The sequence below is a fragment of the Streptopelia decaocto genome (genome assembly GCF_964273445.1).
Source record: "Streptopelia decaocto genome assembly, chromosome: 1".
Taxonomy (NCBI): Eukaryota; Metazoa; Chordata; class Aves; order Columbiformes; family Columbidae; genus Streptopelia; species Streptopelia decaocto.
In genome coordinates this window covers 45,862,046-45,883,479 of record NC_138663.1, presented here as the reverse complement: position 1 = coordinate 45,883,479, position 21,434 = coordinate 45,862,046, and the positions used below count along the sequence as shown (strand labels likewise).

Sequence of the window (21,434 nt, the reverse complement as noted above, 5' to 3'; positions counted from 1 at the left end):
TTTAGTTGTCATTTAATTTTTTTTCCCCCTTTTTAAGCTGCAGTGAAACCCTTGTCTCCTGTAGAGCCGCTGAAGCTACTAAATAATTTGGAATCACATACGAATTCAGATACAGAAAAGCAGGACTGCAGCCAAAGTTGTGATAACTCTGAAGAAAAAGACTCTAATCCAGAAGTGAATGCTACTGATAAAAGCAGGACAGAATGTTTGCATGAAGATCCTGAGATGGAGAAAAACAAAGACAGTACTACTGCTGAAGGTGTTCCTACAGGAGCTGGAGAAAGAATGTGTTATCAGCATGAAAGGGAAGTTGAAGAACTCAAGCCGAGTGATATGGATGGAGTGGAGGTTTCAGAGTCTCCCTCTAAGGATGCATTACATTCAAAAATCAAGCAGAGACTGGCCCAGCTCCACATATCAACAGATTTAAACTTCACATCTGGTCTGGCTGCACAAGTTGCTGCCAGGTCTTTTGCTTTTACTACAATGCAAGAAGAGACTTTTGGAGATGAGGAAGAGGAGGAGGAAGAGAAGACACAGGAGTGTAAAGACCTTGAGGAGGATTGTGAGAATGAAGACAGAGGCTCTGAAAGTGAAGGAAAAGTATAAGTCTGAGCTGAACTTTGTTAAACTAATAGCAGGCAATTTGATGGGAAAAAAAATGGGGGGTTGAAGATGCAAATACTGGAGGGAAAAGGAGACGTAAATCTAACACATCTTGTTCCCTAAGTCTGATACACTAAATAGGACTTCTAAGTACACTGAAAATTTGCAGGTAAGAGAAGTTTAGGCTGCATCCAAGAAATAGTTGGCTGTTGCCTTTTTAAGATCCTAGTGGTGGGTTTTGGAATTTACCTTTGTGTTTTCTGTTTTATTTATTTATATTATAATGTATTGTGGGTTTTGTTTTGTTTTTCTAAAAAGAAGGAAAAACAACATATTGAATTACAACAGACTCCGTTTTGGTTTGTTTTTTTTCTCTCTCTCTGATTCTCTTGTCATGGTATCAATGTTTGTTCCAACAAAAAAGCCAGAACATTTCTTTTGGAAGAACCTGAACTGTTCCCTGTGATCTTCCCCCACCACTTTGGTTTCACTTCTGGTGTCTGCAGTGTGTTGGCAAAGCCACCATAGGCATTTGTGATTCTGTGGCTAGTGATGTGGCTCCCAACTAAAATGTAGAATTTTAAATAAAAACTTGAAAGAGCTAGTATTCAATGTGTCCTGGAGTATGAGGCTGAAATAGTATGAAGTTAGTCATGCTTCATATTAAGGTTTATTTAGAATTTTATGAAGGGTTAATAAATGATTTCTAGATGTTGTAATTCATGTTAGAGGAATGTGTAGTATATGTTAGGGAGGGTTATAAGCACATCAGTAGAAAGTACTATAGACAGCTAGAAGCTATCTGGTGGATTGATAATAGATAAGAAGTAAATACCTGTTTATTAAAACAGCTATTAATTATTTGTTAACCTTTTGTAAACTGAACCTTAATATAATTGTTTGATGTAATGATTGTACATTTTTGTTTATGTCCTGAAGTAATTTTCTTAAAGCAAAACTGTCTGAGTGTTTAACAACATATTTGCTTTTCCCTGATGTTCTTTCGTTACTCCTTAGATCACAACTATAACCTGTGCATTTAAGAATCCATGGAGAGAACATGAATTGTGTATTTTCTAAAGTGTATTTTGTAACTTAGTTGACCCTGAAGTCTGGATGTTTGGTATGAGGTTATGCAGCTCGGTTTTTTTCTCTGTGGCGGTGTTACGAGGAGCAGCAAACTGATGCTCACCCCCCAGAGGAGCTGGTTAATGGTTTCACTGCCTTCTCTTCCTTTTGCCCTCTGGCACCAAATGAAGCAAAGGTCTCACATCTCTCATGGCAAGAGAGACGCGCCTTTGTATGGAATACTCTACTCCGACCTGGACACATTTCCAGTCACAAAACACCTCATCAGTTCCTTAGAGTATTTACTGTCTCTTGCCGATTCTATAGAATAAAGGGGGTTTAGATGGAAGTGGTTCAGAGCAGGATCTTTCCTAGGATGCTGTTGTGGGGAGTGGGGAAGCTGGTGAAGGGCAGCAGGTAAGGGTGGAACTCTTCACCATATGGCAGAAAACAAGTGCTTTCTTTCAACCTCCCACTCGTCTATCAGTGATTTTGTATGACCACTCTTAAATATGTGGATTTTTTTACAAACCCTAGGAGGTAAATATCAACTGATAGAGAAGGGAGTATGTGACTTACACTACTCTTTCACAATATAATACCTGTCTTCTCCATCACACACAGTTTTGGAGAAGAGAATGTTTTACCATTCTTCATTAACCAGTAACACTGTGTTCTGTGCCCTTAATTTTGTGTAGGTGACTGGAAGCTGAATGGGTGATGTCTTGGGGAACTTGTAAAAGAAAAAAATAGATGCTTCTCATAGTATATTCAGAAGCAAAGCGTCCTCTTAGTGGTATATTCTTCTGTAATCTGTAAAGGTTAGACTAAATTGACGAAACACTGTTTTATTTTCTCTGTGGTAAGCAATTTTTTTTACCTCAAGTCTAGAACAACTGCTTTGGATAAATCATGTTTGAAGCATTGTCCATGCTTCTGAAAAAGAAGTCTTCCTCATGCTTGACTTGCGATCCTTGAGTTCACAAAGTGCCCAGATATTTTTTGTTCCTATCTAATAGTTCTGACTGCCTAAATGTATGTTCCATTCATACTTTTCCATGACCTAATCCACCAGCATCTCATGACCTGATGTTGTGTATCCTAGAGCTGATAGTCCTGAACTTTTCTCATGGCATCCAAATCTTAGTTTACAATGTGTATAGCTACGATACCAACTTGAAAAAATTATCAGATTTAGGATATGAATGATCACTGTCCTCATAGTTTTGGATAAAGTCGCTAGTAGCATGAGTGCTTCACATTGCTACTAAAATAAGTTTCAGATCTTACTTTTATTAAAGTTGGTAGCTGTTTATTCTTTTGCTGCAGCACTTAGCAAAAGACCTGGAGAACCGACTTTGGCAGCTCACTTGGGACCTCGTTTTATCATCCACTGGTCTTGGTGATGAAACCAGCCTAAGAAGCTCCGTCTATCATTAGTTGTTCATTTTCATCCATCAGCTGGGTCAACATAGCTCTTTGTGGCCATGTTGTAAACCAGCTCGCCAAGTTCCTTTTGGTCAAAAATCCACCCTTTTTAGGGGTGATTTTTCACTGTTCTTGTTGCAGTGATGCAGTTCACAGCATTTACCTTCAACCAGCTGTATCAGCACATACTGTGCTGCTGGCAGGAGACTCCAGATTGCTCACGTTTACATTATTGGCAAAGATGGGGTGGTGTGAAATTACAGGCTTGACATTAGACATGAGTATGATCAAAGGATGACTTTTTGGAGCAAGTTCTGATCCTCCTTTGAACAAATAGGTTTTCTACAAGCAATTTAACTGATTTCCATGGTCTTACTCAATGCAGTCTTAGAAGCTGCACATATGAACACCTGGGCTCACTTGCTTTCTCTGCCTCTCAACACATACGTATATATCAGCCATCAGGTCATTTATTTTGATTTATTTAATATTCTCCTGCAGAAAAATGTGGCTGACAGTGTACAGCACACAAAGCATGGCTTCTCTTGATTTGATAACCAGGTTCCATCTACATATATTATGTCTGTTATAATCCACATTTCCTCATAATTATGTCATTTGACAGGACTGTGCATACATGCTGTAGGTTGCTTGAAGAACCTGACAGATTTCTTGGCAATCACAATTTATTGTTGCATTTAAAATAATATATATCACCACACTGAAGTGTGCATTAGTGCTAAGGAGTTGTGTTAATATATTGAGCTTGTCGAGGTCTGAATGCTGCCCTGTGTTCTTTGGCTCATTACCCTAGATAGGGATTTTTGTGAAAACAGAACATTTGCCTCCTAGAACTCTGTAACTTTTTGAAACATGTTAATCAGGAAATCCACACTAAATAATGGGTTATGCCAAAGGATAGCAGCAGCCAAAATTCATTATGAAGAGCAGGGCTAACAAGAAGTGCATCTTCCCTATTCCATTTCCAATTAGCAGCTCTGTGAAGTTGTAAAGAAGCAAGTAATTATATAGGGTTAAATAATTTCTTATCCTCCTGACCTACCTGGACAGCACTCCAAGGGTGATATTTCCTTCTTAGGTTGGACTGCAATCTAACACTACATGTTTTATGTCATCTTTACAGCTAAAGAAGCAGGTAAAGGCTTAAATGTAGGCAAAGATCTATGATATAAAGATTACTTGTCTCTTTGTTGAAGTGTCCTTCATGACAAATGAAACAGTGCTGTAATGGAAGCATATTTTGAGAATTACAGATAATGGAGAGTTGTTCAAATGGTGTCAAATGTGCCTGCATCAACTATACACAAGATCCACAAACATGAAAGTTTCCGCTATCGGTTGCAGTAATGAGACAGTTTTACTCCTGACAGAGGATTACTGGGCATCAATGAATCGTGCACTTTGTTATCCAAATACTTGATGAAATCTGACAGAGTACCCAGTTTTCTGAGGTTTCAGACTTTGTCCTGTGCACGTTTATGTGTTTGTGACCTGACTGTTTACAATACTAGAAATGTTATATGCATCTGAGTGCAGAATTTGCAACCGTCTTATTATTTGCGAGTAAAAAAAGCATCTGAATGGTAGACTCTGTGGGGTTGTTGGCCCACACTGAACTTTGTAATCTTGCAGTCTGTCTTTTGTTTGTTTGTTTGTTTGAACAGAAACAAGGGGTCAAGCACACTGAACTGCCCTTGTTCTTTAAAGTATTTAGGTGAAGGGCTGATGTTGCTCTGCAAGTGGCTTGTTCCCAGGGCTAACTACTCTATAGAAGTCACTGGTTTTCATAGTGTTTCATCTGAAGAACAGGGCAGAGGGTGAGAAAGGCATCTGGTCAGTGTAAAGGGTCGGGCTACTCGAGGATCTTGTCTGGGACAGGGACTAACAATAGATGCTGAGGGAAGAGTGTGAGAAAGGGAGATCGTGTACTGCTGTTTCCCCAGGCTGCTCCCCATCGATTTGTGGCTCAGGGACTTCTTGAGCCACTGGTGAGGGTTATCAGCTTAACAGGTCCTGATGGAATCCTCTTCCATAAATTCGTTCAGTTAACATGTTTGGTCAATTATTACTAGTCCCAATGCCAGTACATGCTCAATTTTATTCCAGTCTTTTACAAACGAGAAGATTTGTCGATAACATTTTTTAATTTTCTTATTTAGACTGAGCAAGCCCACTTCTCTCAGTCATTTTTCCAGAGGATTTGGTTGCTTTCCTTAGAAATCTGTCCAATTTTTGAAGTATCATGACCAAAGTGCAGTGCGGTACTGCAGACATAACCTCAGCAGCGCTGAGCATGGAGTAATAATCGCCTCCCATAAAACACTGAACATTTCAAGTATGTTTGAGTCCATATAGGAAAAAAATCTTTTCAGATCTTTTACCCCTGGCTATTAGGATGACAAATGAAAATATTTGGTCTAATGGAGGAGAAATATTTATTCACTGTCAGCAGGATTTGGCTGGACAATGTTTTTCTTTGCTAACAAAACAAAAAGTTGTTAAATCAAAATGATCTTCCAACAGCTGCCACCTGGTCTAACACAAACTAAAGATGCCAAACAGCACTTGTTTCAATTTCATCTTAATTTTTCAGGGTTGTTTTGATCTCTGAATAAGCATGTGTCAGAAAATTTATTATCACACAAGAATATGGATATATGGATATCTGAGATCGAACTGAAAGCTTCTGTGGCTAATTTTTAAAATGCCTGGAGGTGTGCCTTAATCCATCTGCTCATTATAATCAATTCCCTCATATAGATGTTTTTATTTTACCACCATGAATTTTAAGTGCCGAAAAAAATACGCTTCGATTTATTTGACTTGGAAATGTGTGCAGTAATCAGATAAGAGGTAATGGTTCTGTAACTGTGATAACAAGGCACGGTCATAGGCAGGGGTAAGATCTACCTGCCGTGAGCTTTGCTTTGTAGATGGATACAGCAATATATTGTAGTTTGAGCTACAGATCAGTGTGTAACAGTTTTTGATATTCTACCTCACCTGTCATGCTGCCATCTCCAAGTTTTTGGCAAGTTTGTTCGAATACAATTTGACCCAACAACTTGAATACTCCATTAGCCCATGTTACACTTTCTGAATTGAACACAGGATTCTGAAGAACAGACTATCATTTAGTAGATGAGGAAAAAGGTTTGTTTCTTTGTTACAAAGTGGCTTATTTTAAAAGGGTTGAATAGGACCAAAACTGGAATACTTTCACACAATCAGCATATTTTTGATCTTTATACCTTCTCAGCTTTAAATGTTAAAGGCCTCATGGACAGTCTGCTGTAGGGGATGCAGTTCTACAGCAGCTTAAACCAATGCAGGTCCAGGCTGCCGAGGCCCTTCCGTGGCCATGCAATCTCAGCCCCTCCTTCAGGCTGCTTTTAGTAGCCACTCAGTGATTTAGGACGTGAATCTGGCTGAAAATGCATCACGGCTTTAACTTTCAGCTGCCTCTCTCAACTAATTCATCATGTGGTTGAAAGGGCACTTGTAGCGTCTCAGGAGAGCAGGCGGGAACGCGTGCCCGGGCGGTGGGGAGGAATGCCAGAGCTCCAATTTAAATCAGTTTGAATTAATGTTTGCATGCTGTGAGTTGACACCATTAGTGTCTGTACTGAAGTGAGATAAACTCAACTCCATGTGTTGCTTCCTTCATCTCCATATTTTCTGTTGATTGAGGATGATGCCACTCATTAATTTCCTCACTCATTTTGACTCCACTTTTTTGTTCTTCAGGCCCAGGCTGCCCAAGACCTCTTGTGTCTTATTTCACAGTGTCTCTAAAAACTGTTTATTATACTGCCAGTAAAACTGAAATTATCACACTTTTTTTTCTCTGCTTATTATTTTCACCTTTCTGGTTCCTCTGACACCCGTGGTCCTCTCCGTTTACCACCACTCTTAAGAGGTTCAGATTTTAAAATAATACAAGAATTATTTTTGTGTGTGTAACACAGCTTTATTCTTCTGTATCATCAGCATTGGAATGACTAGATCTAGAAATGTATGCTGATTTCCCTCTTGATTTGAGAACTGAAACAGAAGGTGGACACTGTAAGTACTGTGAGTGCTACAGTCAAAACAGAACCAATGATGTATGGCAGCTCAAAGTTATACCACGCTTGTGATGTATATTGGCTTTTATAAGTAATTCTGGCCTACTGAAAAACACCAGTTGTGTTTTAGAAATAACTGCCATTCTAGTACAAGGTCTCAAAGTGAGTGTCATTAGTTGGCTTGATTTCTGCTCAAATCTCAATATTCAGAGATTGCTTCCTGACCTTCTCCAGCTGCATGGATGAGAGTTGAAAATAATCTCAAATTTCCAAATAGAAAGTGACCAATGCTTTCCGTTACTTTGTGCTATTAAAAAGAGGTCCATTCCTAAATAAACAAAAAGAGAAAAGTCAGTGTTTAATATCTTCAGTAGTCATGACTAACAGAGAATCATGCATTTGATCTCAGTGGAAGCACCATAAATGAGGACTGTTGATAATGTTTGATTTCTGTGTTTCTAAAATAATAATAACAATGGGCTTTAAATGTATTATGGGATAGAAGCCAGAAACCTGTGAATTGTCCTGCAGATCTTTTATCCAAAGCCACAGCCGGCTGAATTTAAACAAGTTCACGTTGTCTGTTCCTGCACTGCTCAGTATGACACTGTACTCAAGGTTTTTAATGTCCTAACGTGAGTGTTCACAGACAAGCCACGTGCGCCTGTGTGCTCGAGCTCTGCAAAGCTTGTCGAGATCAGGGAACAGTGCTGAGTGAAACCTGCACATGAGTGGGATGCTCCACACACATTTTGGGTTTATTGTCTCTGTTTTGCTGTGTTGCAGCATCCATGCCATGCGCGATCCCACTCATTATCTTTTTCCTTCTCGGCTTTCCTCTTCACAGGCCACACAAACCAATTGTGGAGGGATATTTTGTTTGTTTCTTACCTAGGTTACTAACCTATAATGCACCAGGTAGTATATTTCCAATTTAAGCTTAGACATTAATGGCCACACTGCAAAAGGCGGGGCCTGGGCACACAGATGCCCGAGATTCTCTTCTGGTTTGACCTTTTCTGGGAAGGGTTGTTCTGGGGTGATTGACTTTGAGGGTGCTGACCAAAGCTCCATGACTCTGCAGGAATCTTTTAAAGCTCCAGTATCTGCCAGGTCCCTTCTTTCCTCTGGTGGTCTCTCTCTTAGCAGTCTTCAGCTTTTCTCCAGCATTCTGCTGCCAGCTCCTTAGGAACTTGAGCGCTTTTTTGCTTCATTTCTGAACCTGTTGTCTGAACTTTATGAAATGGCAGGTTAGGGGGAATCCACACCAAGGTGCTGCTGTGCATTCCTGGTCATAAACTCACAAACAGAAGGATACTTAGGGCTGGTAGCCCTAAGTCTGTCTGTCCTGACTTTCCTTCCAGGGTGCTTTGACCTGCATTTCAACCTGGTCCTCCTATTCCTTCCTGGACTTCAGAACATTCACTTCCAGAAATCTCCCCCCTTAATGATCAGAAGATGGTAATGTCTCCCCAGCAAGACCGATCCTTCAACACACGTTCCTCATTACGTGAGCTTTACTTGTTCTTTCCAGCAGAAGGATGGCAGAATTATGGCTGAGTCTGCATTCCCATAAACAAGCTTTCTTGTTCCTGCAGGAGGGGTTGGGGACGTGCTCTCCCGCTGCTGTGCCATTGTGCTCTGGCTCCACAGCTGCCTGGCCTTGAGCTCTGTAAGCTCTGGGTTCTAACAGTTGTGCTTAAACCTTTCCCACTGTCAAAGAGCACATGTTTTCAGAACACATTTACTACTCAATCTCCCCCAAATTGAACCATTTTGAATTTTTCTTGAGCAGCATTACTGGATTTTATCTTAATTTGAGGGGTTTGTGTGAGTTTTATACATATATAGATGTATACACACAAACACACACTTCATATTGTGCATGTGTATTGCCAGGCATCACACTGAAAGGCTTGTCTAGCAAAGAGGTGGTATTTTCCTCATATCAGACTTTACAGTTAATTACTCAGAAGGTAAACAAAATCGTAATTCCTGCTATAGTATCTAATGGCAAAAGAATAGAATTCTCTTCTACCAAGCAGGCTGTGTGAAGGTATTTTAAATGCACGCTGATTTTACACCTTTAATTAGAAAAGCTATTTAACTTTTTTTCTCTTATCGAGGCTTTGCAGCAGAGCTGTTGTGAGTGCCTGTATGCCCATCTGCCCTGTCTTAAACATGCGAATAAATACATGTTCCTCAGCATTTCTTGCCTGCTAAGTCTTAGTGGTTTCCTAAAACAGGGCCTAAGGGCAGCACAGATTGCCAAGGAAACCACAGGGAAGGGAAAGAAAAGAAACTTGATAAGCTGCTGTTTAAATGGTTAATAAACGAGAGCTAAAATATAAGAGGAAATGTTTAAAAGAACCAACTGCAGCAAGAGACATCTGGCAGGGCTACAGAGGGAAATCACATGTGATAAAACTCTGAAGTTTGCAGGCACTGGGAAGGATCCACAATTTCTCTTCAGTGCAGAGACAGGAAACATTCACCAGACTGGCAGTCTTCAGCCGCTCTTAAAAAAACCTCTATTTTATCTACATTTCACTTCCACAGGACGACTCAGTCCTGCTGTGCTGGTGTATCAAGCTGTGTGTAAATCCATCTCCGTATCTCTTCCTTTAAGCTCTGTCTTATGTCAGTCTCTTTCCTATGACTGCACTGGGAACCCGTGTGGTTTGGCTCCAGTGGGAGCCTCTTCTGCACCCGCCCTGCTGGTTGCTGGTTCTGCTTTAAACACAGGTGATGAGATCAGCCTCAGCAGGTCCTTACAGCAGGAATGAAGCCTGGGCCTGGCTGGCTGTGCGAAGGCTCCAAGAACTGAAGTTCTGGGTTGGGTGGAAGCAGGAGCAGGATGACATTCCCGAGTTCTGCCCTTACTTTGTGATGGAGTTTCTCACCCAAACTCTTTTGTTGCTCTTTTTCTTACTTTCCCACTTTACCTCCTTCCTTTTCCCCGTGGATATGAATGAGCACCTAAAGTCTTTTTTACATATTTGATGATATGCATCACCAGGACTATTTTAAAAAAATTTTGGCTGGGTTTCGTCCATTTTAGAAGTAGTTTTCTCAGTTGTAATGCTAATCACTTTCAAAGTCTTTTTGGTTGCTTTCATTTCTTCAGCATCTGCAGTAAAATTCTGCCTTGTGACTGCATATATCGCTTTTTCTCCTTATCCTGTACTCCTGACAGCCGCCTAGGTGGTGCGGATCTGGCTTATCCATCCTTCAGTTAGCGATAATTGAATGGAATAGGGAATGCTTTTACAGGGACACATAAACACTGTATCAGCATTTCGTTGCATCTGTTTTCTTTATAATTCTTCTTTCATCCTGAAGATGAAATTAATTTTAAGCAATCCTGGCAATAGTTAGTGCCTGCAGTATATTTTGCTGGCTCCTTAGTACAAGCACTTTAGTAATGAACACTGGTTACTCTTGTCTAAATAAGTGGTGACTGAACAAAGGATGTTTTCTTTGTGGCATAAGCTTCCAGTTGCACCTTCCCATCATCTTTCAGACACCTGTATGCTGTGCTATCATGTGACAACTATTAGCAAAACCCTTTTAGCATCACATAAATGGCTAGCTAGTAGCTAGGTGGGGCTTTAGGGAGACAATAATGTGTCAGTTGAGGAGAACTAGCAGCAAGTAGATCTTTAACCCAGGAGCCAGGCTTAGGTGCTCTGCGGGTGTCTTCTACTTGTCTAGCTGTATTACTCTAAGAAACAGACTTTATCTGTACAGTTCAAAAGTGCCAAAACAGTGGCAACAGAACAGACTGGCTCCTATTATCTGCAGCTTTGTGGCTTACTCATAAATAATAGACTTTATTATCACAGCAAAGGCTGTGTTCTGCTGATGTTAGGAGCTGTGGCTGGCGCACACCTCTTCCTGTAAACTTTCCCTATGTTGGTTTTAAGGTTTACAGCTACTGACCGCTCTTCTCACTTAGCTGACTCACTCTCACCTAATTCACAACCCCAGGAAGGAAAGCGGAGAGATGACTGGGGAAGAAGGGATATAATTTGATCTTGAAAGGCAAGAGGAAGCTTGGTGAGGCAGGAGTATTTATTCTTATGTATTGAATCTTGCTGCCTAATCAGTGCAGAATTTGTTGTGCAGTACAAAATATCTTGCTTATTCTTTGCTATTTTCAGGTTTGTTTGTTTGTTTTCCTATGGAGTACTAAACAGATCCAATGGCTGCTGTTATTATAAAAGGAGAAGCCTGTCTACCAAGAGGGGTCCGTAATGTTTTCCTTTTCTTGGAGATTTTTTGAATGCTAAATTGCCTGTGTGTATTCTTCATAATGTACCATATGCAAATATTCTTCAGGAATTGATACTACCACTTCAGACCGTCAATATTTTCTATGTAAGAACTGTACGTTTCCTATACTGCCAAGAATGTATATATATATCTATGAAGACTTAAGATTGTATCTTTTTGAGCAAGCCTCTTTCTTCAACCATCTGAAACTTTCTTCCTGTTTCTCAAGTTCTCCGCTAATTTATTAGACACTTGTGTTATATTGTGTACTTTTTTGTATCAGCTGTACTGCTGTATTTCTCCTTTCTCTCATTAAAACCTGTTCTTCTCATCTTTCTACTGTGCTGCTTCATATTGGAAATACACCATAACAGGTAACCTGGTCTAGTGTAATGGCTGAGGTGGAGCCAGGCCAGTCCTAAAAAGCCAGGCATTCAGACTTAGATTGTTCCACTGATGCCAACATGTGATCAGCTCTACTGTATTAAGCTTCCCTAGGGTTTTTTTTACAGCACAATCCATACTTTTATAAGATAGTTAAGAAGAAACCTAGAATGCGATACTTATGGTATAAGCAAATGGACAGGACACAAAAAATGTACTGAGACATGAAGTCTGTGCATCTCATGGATGGTTGTTTCTGCTGACATATTGTAAGAAACCTGTGGTCTTCCAGACTGAAGCAGGTTTTGAGGAGAGATTTGGAAGAGGAATCTAAGAGCACTTTTTTTTTCCTAGAAATGTGTCCTTCAACTTAAGTCAGTGAGTTCTCTGTGCTGTCTCCGTGCTTAACTCAACCTCCATCTAGGCCAAGAGGAAAAAATGAGTGGAGGGTAGGACCTGTTTGCTTTCTTCCACTAGAGAAACAGCTGATTTACAAACAAGAAATCACTCCATGGACAGAGAAATGATAGCATTTCTTTGATCCTCCTAGTGAAAAGCAAGATTTTCAATGTTTCACTGATGCTAATCTCTTTGACCTGCTCTCTTTGACTCATTGACCTACAGCTGTACTCTGAATAGTATCTGTTCCACGGCATGGTATGCAGGAGGAAAGAGTTCCAAGGTCCATCCCAGTGGACCCAAGGTACTGAAATAAAGTGAACAGAACATGCACGTGCACCTTTGTGCAGAGTATTTGGCAGTTTTTGAGGTCAGGAGATCAGCTGGCAAGAGGGAAGATACCAGAAGCATCCGCTTCTGGAGAACCTGCTGTTTCATCTGTAATTAGACACTTAAGGATGGAATTAATCACATCTTGAGCACCACCTATATAATTATAGTAGTGTATATGGAAATAGCTATGTCACCTGGCCTTGGTTTTCTCTCAGACTCCTCACCACCCTCTCCTTCATTAAGGCTGTTTTTGCACCCCCACTTGCACCTGCTTATGTGCTTACAGCCCATGCATGAAAGAACCCTGTGGAATGTCCCCGTGGTAACACCGTAGGATTTCTTGTCATGGTGCTGCGGTAGCAAGAAGCAGAAACGCTCATGTAGAATAACCATGCTGGTTCTGACCACATGTCATCGGTTATTCTTCGATTTAGGTTAGGTAAATGCCCATCTGTGCAACTGCATATATTTGCTTCTGAAGTTGCGTTTAGGAATGAGGCCACAGTGGGAAATATTTAGGAAAATTCTGGTGCAGCGAAGAACCAGCACAGGGAATTCCACAGGCCAGTGCAGCCTTTCCAGTCACTTGGAGAAGCGTTTGCAACACCACCAGCCTAAAGCCAATCCGTCCTGACTACAATCAAGAAAGCTCCCCACCGACTTAGAGGGAAAGCATGGTAGGTAATTAATTCATTTGAAAATGCTACTCTTAATTACCTGTCATATTTAATCCCTGACTTTACTACTCCAGTAATTATTTTGTGTACACATGTGAAGTGACAAGCTTCCTTCAGAGAAGAATGGGCTATGGCCATAAAATGTGCTGTTTTCTGCTGTGGTTCAATATAAATGAAATACATTGTTGTGTTAAGGTAAAAAGAAATACTAGAAAGGAACAGACCTTCTGTGACCTGTCAAAGCCAGCTAAGAGCAGCTCAGCAAAGGATGACACGCTTCATTTTGGGCTATATCCTGTGTTCTTCTTTGCTGTCACTGCTGTCAGCTGCTTCTCAGCTATTAACAGGAGTTTAATAGATTATCATAATCAGCACACCCTGCAAGATATATTGGTTAAATCTGTAGTGGAATGCAGTGGACTTCTCATTCGTACTAGGCACTCCGAAGTTCTGGTTTGATTGCTGGTTTGCAGCACCACTAAATTACAAATAATGATATGGTTCCCAAAAGCTATGTAATAAATACATTGCAAAAGTGGCGATTATTTCCCCTTTCTGCTTGTCTTTGTTTCTGCTTTGGAAACTTGTACAAGAGAGCAAACTGTTGCAGTATATGCTTTAGCTCCTGGGAGTGCTCCCTCTGTGAGCTGAATGCTCAATATGCGGCTGTGAAGTATTTGACCATCTGCTGCAATTTCTTCAGGTTATGCTTTCAAAGCTTCTCTGCAACTGTTAATTAAATGAAGAATCTAGTTGCTGGAAGACACTTGACTAAAGTAATTGGTCCTATAATTGCAATTATTTTTTTTTTTATGGATAGTGCCAAAATAAATACAACCACCCAGGAAACAAGTAAATTTTAGTCAGACATGCACAAAAGAAACAGGGGACATGCCCAGGACCTTCACCTCTGTTTTCTTATTTCTTATTGCTGGTAACTGGCACGATTGGCTTAAAATGATTCTGTAGCTCAGCAATTAGGGTTAGACAGTCCTAACTGCTGAGTGGGACAGGAAGGAATATACAAGATGGAGAACTTGTAATCACATTAAAAAGGTGCAAATGCATTGATATTGAGACTGCTGTACTTGCTGCTCTGAGTCACACTGCTTTATATTTAAGAAAGGGAACAAAGCCAAAGGTCTCAGAATGAAGTGATTAAAACCCGTGATGATGGAAAGGAAAATACCTGAACTTGAAATCAGCTGGAAGACAGTAACCCATGCGATAATCATTCCTTGTCTTAGCTATTTGCTTTTGAAGGTCTTTAGTTGACTTGCTGTACCCATTGAAGATATGGTTGGCAAAGAGTAGCTTTCCTTGAATGTACATCTGCCAAAGAAGAGAACAAACAAATGCAGAACTGGCAACAGCAATCTCTTACTCTAAATGAAGATGAGAGGCTGAGAAACAAAGAAAGTTGTTAGGTAGCTTGACTTACACAGATGGCTTAGAGCTTTCACCTTCATGACTTTGTTACATAAAATATTTTATTTCATTCAAGAAATTTTAAAAAATAATACTCATATTTTTCTAGTTCCTCCAAGATACACTGCATACTGGAGGGTATAAAACAACATTTTGCATGCTGCTGCATGGACTACCAAAGCCCACCACCAGCCATCCTGCTAATATTTCAGTTGAGGTATGGTGTAAGATGACATGTTTGAAGATGAACACAGACACATACATTAGGCATAGGGAAAAACAGCTGTTTGCTTGGGTTTTTTTTGTTTTGCATATGTTAACTAAATTTTTTGATTGTTTTTTCTTTTTTCTTTTTTTCTTTTTTTTTTTTTTTTTACTAAGGAGTATCCTACTTCTACACTTTTATAAATAGCAATGAACTTTCCTGTTTAAATACTGTATCTCATTGGAAACAGTTTTCTAGAGAAGAAAGGTGATGGCCTGATGTTTAAAGCCATAAGGATTCAAAATGTGGGTAAAATCTGAAACGTTAGTAATTTTATCTCCCCGGAAAAGTAAACCAGGGGACTAAACCTAATTCAGAGCTGTTCAGAAACTCTGTTTCCACAGTTTCGAACTTGCTTTTGATTCTGAAGTGTATTTCATGATGTCTCAATCATTTGCATGTTTCCCGAAGCTGGCATTTGTAGCTGATTATCTTATCATGACAACCTCAACAAACCAGATGAGTTAAAAGCCAAATTCAGTTTTGTGCTAGAACTTAGAATTCTAAAACAAGTCATATTAGTGATGCATTTTGTAGAAAGATCTCAGCAACTGAAAGGAGGCAGCCTTCTGCATTTTTAGAGCATTTCTTTTGGGTTTGGATCAGTTTGTTAGGTTGGGCCCTTTTTTTAGTGTCCCCAGACTCAAAATTCCCAGAGCAAGTTCAAGCAAAGATAAATAATTTTTCAACACGTTGCAAAGACTGTTCCACACAAATATAACATATGGATGATCTCAGAATTAGGGCTTGAAGAAAAGCCTGTGGAAATATTAGGTATAAAAAGAATGAATGTGAGAGCATCAGCCTTTTCTTGGTCAGTAAAGAAAGAGTGACATGGTTGGGCCAGATTCTCACTGACATGAAAGCCTGGCTCATTGTTCTGGCAGTGTAAAGAAGCCTTTGTTTAAGTGAAAAGTGACTTCATTGAATTTAAAACTATAAGAATCATTTAAGCTGATGTACTATCCAAAGCTGCTTGTGTTGTGGGATGTTCCCAGTGTTACACAACTGGAAACATCTGGCTTCTTTCATGGAAGCTCTCAGCCTGCAGAACTCCAAGTCAAGACTCTCTGAATACTTCAGGGTAATGCATTTCAAGTAACAATGGATGTATTCACTAGAAGGAAATCCAGAGGACCACTGAATTGTCTTCATCTTGTGTTCACACCAATATGTATTCCTCTGTAATAAAACCACTAATGAACATGACGTAGAACGCTGCTTTTGCCTGTGGGTAATGGAGAGGGAAAAGAAAACCATTTTCTATCACAGCAGAAGTTATGATAAAACTGTTTTATTCAACCCTGAAACATTTTTCTTGCAGGTACCTTGTCTCATTACTTCGAAGATCTCTCTTCGCCTGAGCATGAGAGAAGCATTCAACACAGTGCAGATTTGGAAGTGATGACCAGTTGAATGCAGGTTACACTGTGACACGGGTCCTCATTTCCCTGCTCCCCTGCTTAAATCCAACGTTGTGAGCAGCGTTGGCATCACAACAAAGGGAATCCTGTAAGCTCTCCTTGGGGTACAGTTTTGAGTGTATGTCAGCAGGCGGAAGTGACAGCAACATTTGGCCTCAGCTGGTGATCTTCTGCCTATGCATACCCCTTTATATCTGTGTGTTTTCCCCTTGAGGCAAACTCTTTTCATTCATTTGTTCTGAATTTCCTGACTCCCTCTTGATTTTCCTATTCTCATTCCAGTTTCTTCCTCATACTTTACTTATATATAGGTTTCTTTCCCTGCTTACTAGTTTTTTTCATTATCAGTGCCTCATCTTGCTTCCCATAACTGGTCTTCCTTCCCCTTCCCTATCGTATTTCTCATTACACAGATCCTTCTGATCTGACATCCAGTCTCTCTCTATATCTCTGTTATTGTTCTCCCTCCATACTGCATGTTCTTTCCTTGCTTATGGTGCGAGCACAGAGAATAAGAGAAGAAACCTCCAGCCATTTACAGCCCAGCTTACTGCCTCTGCTCCACGTGCCGGGAAGTTGTGCTTTGGTTTGGTCACGGCTCCCCAGTCTGTTCCAGCCTTTGGGTTCCCGGTACAGATAATCTGAATGAGCTGCCTCTTGCTGCTGCAAGCCCTGGCGTGTCATGTTGTCCAACTGAAGTGCCTTTCACTGTCATATGGAAGAGGAAACAACACACAACACACCTCTCACGTTGGCTTTGATTAACCACCGGCATTGTCCGACTGCCAAAATGTGCCGGGGCGCATACCAGTTTTGTTATTCCGTTTAGAACTCTGACTCTTGTTTTATTGTGGTTAATGATGAAAACATATCACAAGCCGACAGGCAAGGAACCTTTTGCCACTGGGGGACTTGTCTACAGAATGCTCTGGTAATAACACCGCTATTCTCTGATGCACGTGATTGTACAAAATGAAGAGGCTGATAGAAGAGGTAGATAAATCTACTCCAAAGATGATCTGATGCATTGAAACTTTTCTAAGTGAATACAAATGAAAAGGCTGCCTCTGGCAACCACCCTTGCTGTCAGAGGAATGTAGCCCTTTCCATTACAATTCACCTGGTTGACTTTAATAGTATGACACAGGAATTTCATTATTCCTTCCACCACAAGCAATCAGTTTATGCCTTCAAGCATGAAATTCAAGTATGCTTGACGCTTTGCTTTGCTTGCATAATATGTAAATGTTACCAGTCAAAGTTTTCCAGTGTTTTGCTAATTCCTGTCACTCTCAGTATGGCTTTCTGTAGCATGTGACTTTCACAGGCTGCCATTTTATGGCATAAGAATTATATGGGGTATCCTTCTGGCTTTGTTCACTCCTAAAACACCAGGTTCATTAGCAAGTAGCTCTGAAGGTCAGCTTTTCTCAGTAGGTATAAACTGGCATAAGCAAAGCTCTTTTACCCCTCCTGGGGTAAATTTAATCCAGAGTGCTTTCAAACCCAAGTCTTTAGTGAAAGCCAAGAGATAAATTTGGATGGTGGCATTTTGAAGTGGAGGGAGGTTCTTTCTTCCCTCAGAGCTAAACATAGTTCTGGCAAATGGCCTCAGACTGAAATTCTTGAGGGAGTCATAATAAGCAAGCCAGGGCAAAGAGGAATGTTTTTCTCCCTGACTAATTCTTCCACATAAAAAGGTGAAAGGTCAAAGATGAACTTTAATACTAATGAAACTCTGAACTTCAGAGCAGTAATATGTCAGAACATTAAAAAAATGTCAAAATAAAAAAATGTTTTATTTTTGGCAACAGTAGGTTGGTTTTATAAGCATATATATCTCTGTCCTGATTCCTTTTAACCTTTGGGAGAAGGGGAACTTTTAGATATTTAGCACAGACATTAAGCAATCCACAGTAGGAGTTTTGGGAGTTCAGCCCATGCTTTTCCCTTTATGTGCCCTTCTGCCTCTTTCCAGATGACTAAAGGAGTAAAATGGGGCTGTCTTAAATTTATCACAAGTTCTCTTTGCCTGGCTTTTTGAACTGAGATGGTCATTCTCAAGGCTAATTTTCTTCTGTCTAGGAATATTTCATGCAGATTAACAAATTTCACATATTCATATAATAGAAAAAATGCTGCTGATTCAAACTGCCCCTTAGAAAAGCCACTTGACAAATCCATTGGTATATGTGCATGTGCATTCAAACATTAAAGTAAAAACACTAAAGTTCATTTAAATTGAATCATCAGAGTTGAAAGGCATTTAATGAAAGCTTTTTTATCTGTTTGGATTTTGTAGAACCACTGTTCTTGGGCTGGTAATGTACAAACGAAATGGCTGAGCTGTCCCATTCATGATATAGATTATTTGTGGTGATAATGACATACAACTTCTAATCATTGTGTGTTGTGCAAATAGGAATCTAACCTGTGAAATACAAAGTATAACTTGTAAGCTCAGCAGGGCTGGAGTGGCCAAATGCACACCAACCAGCAAGAATCTGCAGGGAAGCAAAGGGAATGACCAGAGCTCCGGAAAATATGACCCACGAAGAAAGGTTGTGTAACCTGTGCTTGTTTAGTATACAGATGTGAAGACTGAGTGGGGGTTTATAGTTATGGGAGACAGAAGGGAAGTGAAAGAGATGACCTGGTACAGAAAGAAAGAGAACGGTCTATTTGCCATGTCTATGATGAACAGAGCAAGAAATAATGGGCTTTAACTACAGGAAGAAAAATTAAATAGGAAAAGCTATCAAGCAATATGAGTATAAAGCATTCAGATATACTTTTGTGAGCATATTATGGCTTCTCTATCATTGAATCTTTATGAAGAGGTTAAGCAGCAGGAGTAGAATTCACCTCACCTACACTGAATCCCATGGGAGAGAAACAGGCATTTCCAGCATGTGATTAATTTGACCCACTTCCATTATATATTGGAAGGAGATGATGTGGACAGACTTTTAGCAGGGCCTGTTATGGCAGGATAAGGGGTGATGGTTTCAAACTAAATGAGGGGAGATTCAGGCCAGACATGTGGAAGGAATTTTTTATAATGAGGTTGGTGAAACACTGGCACAGGTTGCCCGGAGAGGTGGTAGATGCCCCATCTCTGCAAACATTCGAGGCCAGGCTGGACGGGGCTCTGAGCAACCTGATCTAGTTGAAGATGTCCCTGCTCATTGCAGGGGGTCAGACTACCTGAGCTTTGAAGGTTCCTTCCAACCCAAACTATTCTATGAATTATGCTGTGGAAGTGCATGTTTTTCTTCAGGGGCTGTGAAAGACTCTAGAAAACCAATTCAGGTCTAAAGGTCTATTTCATGTATGTCTAAAGCTCTGACATAGTTGATTTTGTACTGGTGATAATGGCGAGGCTAGATGATCTCTTCAGGTTGTTTCTGGACTATGATGAACTGTCATTGCAGAAGGTTTGCCTAACTGAAGGACAAACTGAAAACAAAAGTTTCAGTAGGATGAGAGTAACAGAAATGTATTATTGTTTCATGGCTGCTTGGCTGAATAATTTGGAATGAGATAATGAATAATGTAATTGCTAATAAGCATACAAGTCATCATCACCACACAATGAGCAAACCAGTGTTCTGAAAGAAGTCAAGAATAGAAGACGTATAGAAACTGATTATCCTGTAAATTCCTGACTATGGCCTTTCTAGAGTAGCTTTTGTGAAACAGAAAACTGTACAAACAGTTGCTGGGTGTATTGTCACGTTCCATGTATAGAGGCTTCCACATCCTGGGCTCAATTCATAAGCATTATTTTTACTTGAGAAAAATGACTAAAACCAATGTCCTCTTGATTATCTGCAGCAGAAAATGACAGAAGCTATTTTGAATTATATTCCCAGAAGACTTCCATTCAGCTCTTGAATCCAGAGAAGTTCAAACTCACTGAATGGCCTGATGTAGCACAATTTCCTTCTATGCTGTTGATAAGATGCAGAATCAGCTCGAAACATCCAGCCTATATTGTAATGAGTGCACTTAAGAAGCTGGCAAGGCTTTAGTCAACTGCAAGGCAAACACAATTAGAGAAACCAGCCTTCCTTTAAAATGTTTTGGATCTTGAGGTCAGCTGGAATTAAATGGATTGGTGTGACTTTCCCTCACATTTTTCAGGACAGTACTCTACTGATCGAGGGAGAAGAATCATGAAAACCTCATCTGCGAAGTTTCTCATATGAAGTTTAACTTGACCTGCACAACCAGTTATAAGTGTGTACCACCCCTTACCACTATGCAGCCTCAATACTTCCACTGGGAATGGCAATAAAGTCACCAGTGGGTTTAATGAAATCTTTGTTGCGTTCCCCATCTCAAACCTGCATGCTAGAAGACTGGCTGGGGAAGTCTGGGATAGGTTAAAGTCAGACTGGGGTTTCACCGGACCTTTTCTGGAAATCTTGTACATACTCACATCTTGGGGGGAAAAACATGTGGGTTCTCCTGCTTTTCATCCTAGGCATTGCATGTATGCCTTGATGGCCTATCTCTCCACAGAGGTCTGTTTATGAATGTGTATGAATTTCAACAGCAATGGCAAATGCAGCAGGTATTCTGAGGGCAAGCTTTGTCCCTTTCCTGCTTTATTTCCTTTTTATTTTTTGTGTTCTAGCTTCCTCGCGTGCTTGGGAGACTTCTGTCTGTGCTTCACACTTGGCAGAGGGTTACCAGTAGCACAAACTGGGCACACAGCTGCTTGCTGGGGAAGCCAATCACCTTCGTCGTTTGGGATAAACAGGGAATCTGGACCAATGGATTGAAATCTAAAGCTGCTGCCTTCCATCGGTGCCCACATGGCCACACTGCAACTGAGAGACAAGTGAACATAAGTAACTTTCACAGCCCATGTTGCATTCGTCAAGCACTTTGGAACACATTTCCAGGCCCCTGGCCCTGGTTTTGACCTCAGGTTGGCTTCTCCTTTCCATTGTGTAGTCATTACCACTTAAAAGAATGAATTCTGTCAGCAATTGCTAACCTAAAGATATGTAAATCCTCTCAGTTTTAGGTCAGTCTGCTCCTCTAACAA

General features: G+C 40.3%; 1 protein-coding gene across 3 annotated transcripts in view; it reads left to right on the top strand.

The window, feature by feature from the left end:
- Positions 1–11,800, top strand: part of VEZT (vezatin, adherens junctions transmembrane protein) — a 68,251-nt gene extending 56,451 nt beyond the window's left edge. For 2 of the 3 annotated variants that reach the window (XM_082068723.1, XM_082068722.1), the window contains exon 12: positions 38–11,800. In XM_082068723.1, coding sequence (XP_081924849.1) covers positions 38–609 — 572 coding nt within the window. In that variant the 3' untranslated portion in view covers positions 610–11,800. The remainder of the gene's footprint in view (positions 1–37) is intronic. The other variant, XM_082068724.1, reaches the window with a different exon arrangement.
- Positions 11,801–21,434: the final 9,634 nt, after the last annotated feature.